This window comes from Rhinoderma darwinii, chromosome 10 (assembly GCF_050947455.1).
Source record: "Rhinoderma darwinii isolate aRhiDar2 chromosome 10, aRhiDar2.hap1, whole genome shotgun sequence".
NCBI lineage: Eukaryota > Metazoa > Chordata > Amphibia > Anura > Rhinodermatidae > Rhinoderma > Rhinoderma darwinii.
In genome coordinates this window covers 7,305,577-7,317,772 of record NC_134696.1, presented here as the reverse complement: position 1 = coordinate 7,317,772, position 12,196 = coordinate 7,305,577, and the positions used below count along the sequence as shown (strand labels likewise).

The following is a 12,196-nucleotide window of genomic DNA, read 5'->3' as shown; positions in this document are numbered from 1 at the left end:
GAACAGGAACGGAAAGACAAACGAAAAGTATCGTTTCCGTTTGCAATACCATTGAGTTCAATGGTATTTTTTTGTTTGCAGTTTGTTTCAGTTTGCATCAGTTCCGTTAGATTTATTTATTTTTAACATTTATGAAAACAATAGCAGTAGTAGTGTGCTGCGCTATTGTTTCCATGAAAAAAAAACAACGAAAAGCTGGGGGAACGGATGCAAACTAAAAAATCAGAGAAAAAATAAAAATACCATTGAATTCCATGGTATTGCAAACGGAAACGATACTTTTCATTTGTCTTTCCGTTCATCTGTTCCTCTGACGAAAAGCCCAAACAGAAGGCAAACATGAATGTGAACAGGCCCCAAATGAGCCTTTATTATATTTGCTCTAAGAACTAGAAGTGTTGGGGCCATGGGGGAAAATACTTGTAATTCGTACCTGATAAGAGATGTAAGCCCTTTAGCATATGCAGAAGATGATACAGTTTAATTATTGCAGTGGCTTGGCTGAACAATGTTTTCATCTGCTCCCACCTCCTCCGCTAAGTCTTCCAGATCTTACTTCTAACAGGATGTTCACACTGAGTTTTTTGCATGCAGAAAAAATCTGCTTCAAAATTCTTTCCAGAATTTTGAGGCAGAGTTTGAACTGCCAGCACTTTTTTTTTTTGCGTTTTTCATGGCATTTATCTGCGCCCGTTGACTCTAATGCATGGACTGCAGGCAAAAACGCAGAAAAAAACGCTCAGAAAAGAGCGTTGCAGGTTTTTTCCTGCCTCTCATTGGATTCAATGGGAGATCAGAGACGGAAACCACTGGAATAAAGAACATGCTGCATTTTTTGGCAGCCTGGGAAAGAAAACGGCTCCATTTTTTGGCGCTGATTCCAACGTGGTTTCTGGGTCAAAATCAGCGCCAAAAAACTCTGTTTGAACTGACCCTTAGATAAAGGAGTCCATACACATTAGACAAAGTTTGGCTAAACCTGGGATCGGCCGATCATCTAATGTGTATGGGGGTGTCCTGACTCTCCCCTGCAAGCAGATATTTGGGGAAAGAAGGATTGGGCATATTGGATTTCAATATGCACGATGCTTTGTTCCCATGAGAGATGAGCTGCTGCCAGAGTATTCTGGCAGCGGCTTATTCCCTTCTTTCCATTGACATGCACGCTTGGCCGAGCGTACATGTATATAGGGGATTTGGGAAACATAACTGTCTGTTGAACAAGCTATTCAGCTGACTGTTTAATGTACATGGCCACCTTTTTGGGTACATATTCAGAAGACTTCTTCCCACCATCATAACAGTATTTAGGTTAGGTTAAGAGCTTCGGCAGGAATTGGCGACATGTCTCATGTCCTGGTCTTCATGAGGATGCTTATTAATTCACAGGGATCCAGTGACATTGATGAGGCACAAAGAAAAGTAATAATGTCACTGGCTCTTAGCGAGTTGTGCAGCGATGCTCTAATGAATATCTATTTAGCTACTTCTAATGTGTGTGTGTGTGTGGGGGGGGTAACAAGCAATATCCACTAGAACACATAATAGACCTCTACTGAGGATAGAAGGGGATAAAACGGTCTTCTGACTATTATAAGTATCCTTGAAGTCTAACCTCTTGCACACGACCGAGTTCGGGCCATGAAAAACGGTCCGTGTGTTGGCCGAATTTCCTGGCCCGACCGCGGTACTGGTGGACGGAACTCCTGCCATCATAGACATTTTATGATGCTAGGAGTCCCTGCCTCCCCACGGAACTGCTGTTCTGTACTGAACAAAATGATACAATATGGAACAGCAGTTCCACGGGGAGGCAGGGACTCCTAGCATCATAAAATGTCTATGATGCCAGAAGTCCCGTTCACCTGTACCGTGGTCGGGCTGGAAATTCCAGTTGACACTCGGACCGTTTTTCACGGCCCGAACTCGGTCGTGTGCAAGAGGTGTTACACTTTTAGCCTGATTGGAAGTGTCTATGTGCAGATCAACCCATTATGTTTTCTGCTTTACAGAACGTTGAAATTCACACAGTCCAAACAATAACAATATAAAAAATATCTCCCTTATAGAACAACTATTTTTGTCGTCAAACATTATTTCGTACCTTCGACATAAAGTATTTGAAAGTTTTCCCTTACAAAAACAATTCACATTGCTACATAGTTCCTCATTATTAATGTAACTTCTTCATTCCTCGTATTGTCCGTGACATAAACCCTTTACAATCTGTAGAGCTTTTATTCACATTCCCTTTTTAGAGTTCAGGTTCTTCATCATTTCTTTTACCTGTTTGATTACAAATCTTAATAGTGCCTTCGGTTCACATTGCTGCTTTGACATCCATTCATTGAAAAGGCGCAAATTCTCTACTGGTGAATAAACCAAATATGTGGTCTGAAAAGAGTTATATGTGAACTAGACCTCCTAGCAAAGCTTGTCCAGACAGGAGGTCCAATATCTTTAGCCTGGTGGCACAAATGACACATACATTCTTTAAGATCTTACGCCTTATATGACTCGGCTTTGCTTCTGTTCCCTTATATCTGCTCCAGGCAGTGATGCCTTGAGTCCCCATGAGGAGCTTCCTGTGTTGAGAGCGTTCGTTGGCTACGAGAGGCACTGTTGGTTGTAGACCGAGTAGATGAAGAACCTGAGCGAGAGCTTCTGGAGCCTGAGGATGATGATCCAGGTTTCATTAGACGAGCTTTAGGTGCTTCTGCATCCTCCCTGCAACAGAGTCATGGCAAAAAAAATTATTTAATAGATAGTATGACCTAGAACATTTATCTCCAACCTATGGAGACCCACAGGTTGGAGACCACTAGTATAGAATGTGAAATAAGACAAGACAAGTTGCTATATCGTATCAAACCCAACAATATTTGTAGTGCAGCAACATTTAATCTTATGCAGTCAGAATGCGGGAGATTATTGCATTTTGCTCTCTCCCCCATTATTACCTAATTTCATTCAGGAACTCATCTTCTTCTCGTTTCTTGAGCTCTTTCTTTCGAAACAGGTACCAGCAGATGAGAAATAGAAATAGCACCCCACCTACAGAGCCACAGGTGACCCCTGCCAGGAACGCCACATTGGTTGGAGCTGTTTAACAAAGATTTTAAAACACAAAACACACATTTTAATTTTAAGGAAGCAGAGAATTTATTATATCAAAATAATAGTTGTTATATTATTCAATATTGATCTTCATCTGAACCATGGATACTGATTAAGGCCTCATGCACACGTCCGTGCTCAAATTAAAAAGTATAGGATCACGGTCTGTAAATTGCGGGTAATTTCTACGGCCCGGGCACATACCCGTAAATATACAGGAAGGTGCCCGTGGCCGATAGAAATGAATGAGTCAGTATTTTTATCCGCAATCACGGATCCACAATTGCGGATAAAAATTACGGTCGTGTGCATGAGGCCTTAAAGTGGATTTCTGCTTTTGATCACCATTTTACAGTTTACATATAAAATTAATCCACTGTACATAAAAAGAGGAGTCGCTTTGTAAATACATTACATTATTTATCTTGTACTGATCTGTGTTACAGGCTTATACTCCAGAGCTGCAGTCACAATTCTGCAGACATTACAGCTAGAATCTCCCAGCATTCCCTGCTTGTTCAATAAAGAGCTTGTTTTGGTAACTTGCATTCTTAGAAGTTCACAATTATCTGATGTGGAAAATATTAACTGCCCATCTTTATAGTATAGGACCTCAGCTAATGTGTTAGGTGTGGAATCTGACGACAAGCTTGCTATTTTCAATAGCAACCAGCAGAATAGTGAGTGCAGCTCTTGAGTATAACACAGGCTGTAACTCAGGATCAGTACAATAAGTAATATAATGTAATGTATTTATGTCAATTTTATTCATTTTTTTGTTAAGAAGACATTCATTAAAGGGGTTGTCCAGGCACGGATAACTGATGAACTATCCACAGGATAGGTCATGAGTATATGATTGGTGGGGGTCTGACACCCGGACCCCTCACCGATCAACTGCCCTGGCTGCCTCCGAGCACCGGATGTCCATGCCAGAAGCTGATGGCTCTGGTCACGGAATAGCGGCCGAGCTGCAGTACTGCTCGTATTCAAGTGAATAGGAGCAGAGTTACTGTTCTACAGCATGGCCGCTATGCAGTGGTCGAAGCCCTCTGCATCTGGCTCTGAATACGGCATACCCTGCATAACATCCGGAGGCAGCCAGAGCACCTGAATAGTGCGGGGTTCGAGTGTCGGACCACCACGATCATATACTGATGACCTATCCTGTGGAGATAGGTCATCAGTTGTCCGTGCCTGAACAACCCCTGTCAGCCAATTTTTCCTTTAAGCCAATTTTTTTTTTCTAACAAAATCGAGGTATTTTTTAAAGTAACATTGAGCAACCATCCTCCAACTAATTATTCAACCCATTGGCGTGTATCGCTGTAATAGTATCTGTAATAGTGTGGGCACAGAAACTGTGCACGTGATCAGGGGCGGAAGTGCGGCTGTGAATCGTAGTTTTAAAGTTTTTACGGCGGAAATCAGGGAAAATCTCTGCTGTTTAACCCCTTCTATGCCATGGTTAATGGTGACCGCAACATAGAGGAGAAAATACAAAGGCCATTAAAAGACCATAGGGCTGTCTTTTACTATGGTCAGTAGCAACTGCCTGTATATAAAGACATATTATGTATCTCTATTATTGTAATGATCTGTGCAATAAATTAATAACACTATTTTAAGATGATTGGTGAATGGCGTAGAAAATAAAAACTAGGGTGAATTTTTTTGCATTTTCTCTGTCTTATAAATTCATAAAAAAAATCTATCCTGACTTATTTGTACCCCAAAAGGATTCTCTAACAAAGTACAATTTGTCCCACAAGCAACAAGGCCCCATACTGGAAAGCTCTCGATGTACATGCTAAACGTGTCCATAGGGCGCCATTAGCCCGACGGAGGCCAAAAGAGTGTTTTTTTTTCTTTTGAGGATGTTATAGGGTGGTAAACTTTGCTTTTCCACACAGCCAGATCCTCATGAAAAAAAGTATACTGCACCGTATATGGTTTTTAACATGTGAGCCTATGGGTGATACTGTGCTACTCTACGGTGTACGTCACAGACTTTTCAATAGCCTTTCATAACAGATCTATAAAATGGGTACTATTATAGTCTAAGAGTGATGGATACGTTAAATGGATGCCAAATTGTGCCATCCGTCACCCATAGACTGCAATGGTATCCATTTAATGTATACGTCGGGAGCATTTTCCTAGAATATAAGTTAGGTATAGGTCGAAAACGTCATTTGAACGCAGCCTTAAAGAGGCTCTGTCACCACATTATATGTGCCCTATCTCCTACATAAGGAGATGGGCGCTATAATGTAGGTGACAGTAATGCTCTTTATTTAGAAAAACAATCTATTTTAAACCACTTTATTAGTGATTTTTAGCTTTATGCTAATGAGTTTCTTAATGCCCAAGTGGGCGTATTTTTACTTTCGACCAAGTGGGCGTTGTACAGAGGAGTGTATGATGCTGACCAATCAGCATCATGCACTCCTCTCCATTCATTTACACTGCACTAGCGATATAGTTATATCACTATGTGCAGCTACATACACAGACATTAGCGTTAATCAAGTGTCCTGATAATGAATACACATGAAATCCAGCCTGGACGTCATGTGTATTCACAATCCTGACACTTATGACTCTTTTCTGTCAGATTCCAGCAAGCCACGCGTAATCTCGCGAGATTACGAGGTAAACGAGATTTCGTTTCCGTTGCTGGAAATCTCACAGAAAAGATTCAGAAGTGTCAGGATTGTGAATACACATGACGTCCAGGCTGGATTTCATGTGTATTCATTATCAGGGCACTTGATTAACGCTAATGTCTGTGTATGTAGCTGCACATAGTGATATAACTATATCGCTAGTGCAGTGTAAATGAATGGAGAGGAGTGCATGATGCTGATTGGTCAGCGTCATACACTCCTCTGTACAACACCCACTTGGTCGAAAGTAAAAATACGCCCACTTGGGCATTAAGCAACTCATTAGCGTAAACCAAAATCGCTAATAAAGTGCTGAAAAAAGATAGTTTTTTTTAAATAAAAAGCATTACTGTCACCTACATTACAGCGCCCATCTCCTTATGTAGGAGATAGGACACTTATAATGTGGTGACCGAGTCTCTTTAAGTAATTAAAACGTTAGGATAATCAGAATGCGGCAGGCAAAAACAAAATAATTGCATGGGTTCTAAAGGCCAAAATTGACTGGGTCCTGAAGGAGTTAATGGTTACTAACATACGCAGCAATGAATGCTACACGTCATTGATTCTTTTGTAATAAACTTCCCGGGAAGTAGGACATTTTTACTTACTCTGTACTGTCAGGTGAACGTCACATATCCGTCTCCCAACTTCATTTGTTACAGTACAGCGGTACGAGCCGTTGTCTGCTCTACTGACATTTTGCAATACCAGTTTTTGAGGAAATTCTAAGGCACAAGGGAATAGAAATTTGTTGATTCTGTTATTCGACATGGAAATGTTGTAGATATTAATTGTGACATCTGTCCATTAACTAACAAGGCGCGGAGTTAGGCCATGAAAGGAATTGTTTTACAGAACAAGCGTGCGTGCTCCCCTAGTTAGGCCTCATGCACACGGCCGTGCCCGTAATCACGGGCCGTGATTGCGGGCATGGCTTGCCGCCGACGGCCGCGGGACGCATTTTCGGGCCGTACAATACGAAAAGTAGGACATGCTCCATAATTCCCGGCACGGCTCTACAGCACGGACACCTATCCGTAGCGATACGCGATGGTGTCCGCGCCCAATTGAACCGAATGGGTCTGTAATTGCGGACTGTATTACGGTCCGCAATTACAGAGATTTTTTACGGTCGTGTGCATGGGCCCTTAGTCGTTCAGGAGACTCATAAGGGTGAAAAAACACGGAGCGGCAGCTAAACACAAACTAAATTACGACCGCATGCCGTCGCAAATGGCCACACGATTAACTGTGGCATTACCTGCAAAGTTGTTGCGCCCATTTGCCACCACTTGTGAGCATGATTTTATACTGCTGCTTCATGTTTTCTCACCCTTAAAGCATCCTCTAGCTAGATGTTATTAAAGGGGTTTTCCCTTCAGGGATATTTATGGCATATCCGCAGGATATGCCAAAAATGTCAGATAGATGCAGGTCCCACCTCTGGGACAAGCACCTATCTCTAGAAAGGGGCCCCTAAATCCCGTTCTAAATCCCGTTGCTCCGGCTGACTCGTGTGATTCCTGACCATGAAGAAGAAACAGCGTAACTAGCTGAGCTACTCTATTTCTGTAAGTCCATGGAACTGAATGGTAGTTACGGAAACAGCGTAGCTCTCATGCAACACTGTTTCCGTAACTGTCATTCACTACTATGGGAGTTACTGAAACAGCGTAGCTTAGTGAGCTACGCTGTTTTCTTCTTCATGGAAGATCACAGATATCACACGAGCCAGCGAGAACACTAGAGAGGTAGAATGGGATTTTTGGGGGGCCCTGTTCTAGAGATAGGTGCGTGTCCCAGTGGTGGGACCTGCATCCATCTGACATTTATGGCATATCCTGTGGATATGTCATAAATGTCCCTGATAGAAAAATCCCTTTAAGACCGTTTAGGTGGCATAGAAATAAATAGGATCCATTGTAATCAGTTCCTTTTTTTCCTTTTTTTTATAATCACTGCCGTTCGAACTTCGCTTAACATATGCCTTAAATTAAATAGATCTGTCTCAGTGACATATTCTCTTTAATACAATCTGTTTGGCCAGATGTGCTATTATTGTTAGGTAATGCATGATGAAGCACACCAAATAAATGTATAAAACGATCCAGCCACAAGGGGGTGCTGTTATGTTAAAGCCACTAAAATGTATTATACAAATGATGTAAAACAAAGTTACCAGGAAAAAAAAAGCAAAGATTTCCTCCAAAACAAACCTAAAACATTCTTTGAGGTGGAAAAAATTTAAAATGTTAAAGAGCCAGCACAAAGCTTAGAGGGGTTGTCGCAAGGCAATTTATTTTATTTAAAGAATCCTGTGAGACAAACAGCTGATTGTTTCGGGTCTCTACAATAGTGATCAACTGTTATTGCTGGCGAAAAACCACGGCCAGCCACATATTAAATGTAGCATTACATACCTGCCCAAAATGTGATTGTTTATGTAAAAGGCCGTCCATATAATACATGGACGCACCAGGTCTGCCAAAGCAGGAGCTGCTCTTACAGTGCGGGTCGCGGGTCTAACACGAGCAGGGTGACCCTCACTATTATATTCATATGGACAAGGGGATGTCATATTGAGACAATTCCTGGTTAAATCCTGGTCAATAAACACATTCATTCAAATCTCTGGCACAGAATAGACCTCAAACCAGATTCAAATATTAGCAATGAAACAGCAGTGTGTTTTATACAGCATAGACTGTGATATAAAAAAATGGGGCATTCTCACCGTGCCGTGCTGTACTTGGCAAAGATCCTGGCACGTCTTCCTGGTGCTTTATACGTTGCCAGCGGTAGGACATGGGCTGTGAACCAGCTGAAGACTTGCATTGCAGTGTGACATTTTTCCCCACTATCTGTTCCCCTTCTATCCAACAATCAGGCTCCGAAGGTTTCACTGTGAGGAGAGTTAACTTAATATATCTGCATACTGACGAGTCCTGTATCACGTATTACATGGTAAGAGCTGCATCAACCAGACAATAAATATACATAAACAATGGCATTGTGTCCATATTTAGTATAACAAGGGAAAAACATTATAGTGGTAGATTGTACTTGAAAAATCTTAAAAACGGAGTTCCAGGTGATTGATATACTGGTCGTCACAATTGTCAAAGGGCTTGTGTGCTTTAAAAAAACCATTTTCAGTGTCCTAATAGAGGAGGGTCTAACACTCAGGACCCTCATCTGTTAGGCAGAACAACTATAAAGAGTCTTCCTCACTTTGGAGGACTCCACACTTCCATGCATTAGATGCACAGCTTATTGATTTAAAATGAGAACTGTGTAATACTCAATCTCTGCTGTGGTGGCGCTGCAGGGAAATCAAGCACTTGCTGCCATGTTCCCCCACAGATTATTGCGGATTTCTGGGGATCCCAGCTGTAACCCTGTAATCAGCTTATTGGGGGACTTTTCTACTGTCCAAAGTGGACTAAACTTTTAAATAGATTTCTGTACCTGTAAAGGCTTTGTATGAGAGAGGACGAAATTGAAAAAAGATAGATATTATTCATTGTGTAATGACGTACATTAGACGTGGGGTTGTGTAATATGTGTTTGCGCAGTCAAATTAGTAATGTCTTCCAGATGTTGTGGTAACATAAATTTTGTCCATATTGCTGGATGCCTGTGCCCTGGGGTCTGAGGGGTCCAAAAGATCTGTCTGCCTCATAAGAGGACAGCAGCTATCATAATTTTTTCATTAGTGTGACACTAGAGATCGACCTTTCTATACAAACTGATTACTTTACTCTTATAACCTGTATTGATGCTATATAGTGTGTAGTCATTGCACATTATGGTCTTATGTACACCTTTGAAAGACACATTTTTTTTTTAATAAACAGGTTAGTCAGTGTGATTGCTGCAACTTTATAAATAGTTTTTATTAAAAAAAAAAATTTACTTTTTGAGATACAGCTGCTTTGTATTCTGTATCCAGAGCAGCAGTATCATTTTCTATTACCTGAATCTGTCAGTACCGCAGATCTGACGGGTTCAGTGACAGCAGGTCCTGATTGTCTCTGACAGTTTATAACTTAGATGTCATGGATAACAGGTGGATCCTGCGTGTCAGAGACATGCAGGACCCGCTGACACTGAACCCATCAGTCCCACTGACCTGACTGGAGCAAGATTTAGCGAACGATACAGCTGCTTTGTATAGAGAATACAAAGCAGCTGTATCTCAAAATGTAAAAATAATTTTTATAAAAACTATTTATAAAGTTGCACCAAATACACTGATTGACCTATTTATTAAATTATTATTATTTAAAAAAAAAAATCCCTCTCAAAGGATTACATAGCCTTTAAAATGTAGCTAAACGTTTGACAAACTTCTGACATGTCATAGTGAAATCAGAAGTTTGGATTGGTGAGGGTCCAAGCACTGAGACCCCCACCAATCGCTAGAACGAAGCAGCTGAAGGTCTTGTGTGAGCGCTCAGCTGCTTCGTGTCTGTTTGGCTTTTTCCGGAAATAAATGTATCGATGTACGGATTCAATAGAAAGTCTATGAGTCCGTCCTCCGATACATCAGCTTTCCGGAAAAAGCCGAACAGGCACGAAGCGGCTGAGCGCTCACACGAGCGCTTCAGCTGCTTCGTTCTAGCGATTGGTGGGGGTCTCAGTGCTCGGACCCCCACCAATCCAAACTTCTGACATGTCAGAAGTTTGTCAAACGTTTAGCTACACTTTAAGGTGACTGATACAGCATTGGGGCCTGGGGCTTCTAGTTACATCTCTGTGCATTGATTGCTCTGTTGCTTACTATACTTCAAGGACAGTTTATTATACTGATATTTTAGTATTCTTGGTGGCATGATAGAGCGTGCTGATGGTATGACGGCTATCATTTGCTCTGCTTTCTACTAGTGATGTGTAGGGTTGTCATTCTTCTTACCTTCATGTTTCATCCAACCCGTCCAGGTACTAACCTAATATCTTTAAGATGATGTAGCTCCATTCATACTGGCCAGCATTTTTCACTTTGCAAGTGTACAGTCCAGCATCACTGGGCTCCAGAGATCTAATAAATATGGCAGCGTCGCCAGCTAAGAAGTTCGAAATAAAGCTGTAACGGCCTTTAAATTCGTCATTTTCATAGACTTGACCTCCACTGTAGCTGAGTATCTGGAAAGTACAAGGTAGACAATGTAAAATTAAGATCTATATTATGTAAATCATAAACATATTCACGTATTCTCGTTCCATGAGCTGTTGTGTGAATATAAATAGACTTTTCGCTGTCAGTTGGTATTTTGTTGGGCATCAGGTATTATCTTTCTATTATTATCCTGGTATGTTACCCTAACATGCTACACTTGTGTATACAGTATATGCAAGTAATATCAGGGACTATGATCAATGGTAAAACCTTACCACTTTTTGTCCATGATCAGAAACATTTGAGAGCCACTCAATGTCCAGATTGTTTCCCACCAGCGCCAGCCTGTGCTGGCAGGGCAGCGTCACATTCTCCTCCGATATACTTTTGATCTCCGTTTGAGCAAATGTTCCGATAACACAGCAGAGACCTGAATAGAATAAAAATAGATAGATAACCATCTATACAACACAATGGGGGGTACATTACCTTACATAATTCGTGCAAATAAAAAATGCCCGAGAATACACAAACCCTCTGGAACACCTAGCTAAAGTGTCCTGGTATACATCGCGCTGACAATGTATGATCGTCAGCATGGCTATGTACACCTTTGAAAACATTTTATATATATATATATATATATATATATATAGAAGAGGCTGGACGCAGCTGCAGGCTTGAGGGAAGCCGACATGACCGTCCTGGTAGGGAAAGGGTTAATGTTAAGAGGTGAGGGAAAGGTGAAGAAGCTGAAGGAGGGACGGGGAGGAGCTAGGGGGGACGGGGGGGCCGTTACTGCGCTTCCCGCTGTTTCTCGGCATTGAGCCGGAAGCAGCGGGAGGAGTAGTACACAAGAAGCAAAGCTCCCCGTTGCCCGGCTTTTTAGTATGGCAGAGGCCCTGATTTTAGAGCGGCTGCGTGCCGCTGCTGTGCACCACGGTCCCGGATGGCTGGAGGAGACCGTGGCTGCATTAACGCGGATCCCGGACGCCGTTTCGCCACGTCGGGCACGGCGTTCGGGGTCTGTTGTAAGGGACAGGCTCCCCTCCCCCGGCCCCCCTACGAGCATGGCTATGGCGGCGGGGGGGGAGTCGGCAACAACCGCTCCTGCGCTGGGCAGGCAGAGAGCGGTAGCAGGGGTGACGGCGATGCAGGCTGTGTCGACCCGTCCCTCTCGGCGGTCCCGACCTCCAGAGCGCCTGAGTCCGGAGGTAGTCCCGCGGACACGGCGTCGCAGAGGGAGCCCGATCCCGGACGCTGCAGGCCAGGCAGCTGGGAGGACCGC

The 12,196-nt window shown here is 42.5% G+C and overlaps 1 protein-coding gene and 1 long non-coding RNA gene across 3 annotated transcripts in view; one reads left to right on the top strand and one right to left on the bottom strand.

Annotated features, from left to right (window-relative positions):
* LOC142661751 (uncharacterized) overlaps positions 1-12,196 on the top strand; it is a 111,216-nt gene that overhangs the window by 27,899 nt on the left and 71,121 nt on the right. The window lies entirely within an intron of this gene.
* Positions 1,907-12,196, bottom strand: part of CLMP (CXADR like cell adhesion molecule) — a 74,796-nt gene continuing 64,506 nt past the window's right edge. The window contains exons 2-7 of the mRNA XM_075839285.1: positions 11,184-11,338; positions 10,739-10,934; positions 8,524-8,691; positions 6,398-6,514; positions 2,961-3,102; positions 1,907-2,727 (exon numbers count right to left, since the gene is read on the bottom strand). Coding sequence (XP_075695400.1) covers positions 2,538-2,727; positions 2,961-3,102; positions 6,398-6,514; positions 8,524-8,691; positions 10,739-10,934; positions 11,184-11,338 — 968 coding nt within the window. The 3' untranslated portion in view covers positions 1,907-2,537. The remainder of the gene's footprint in view (positions 2,728-2,960; positions 3,103-6,397; positions 6,515-8,523; positions 8,692-10,738; positions 10,935-11,183; positions 11,339-12,196) is intronic.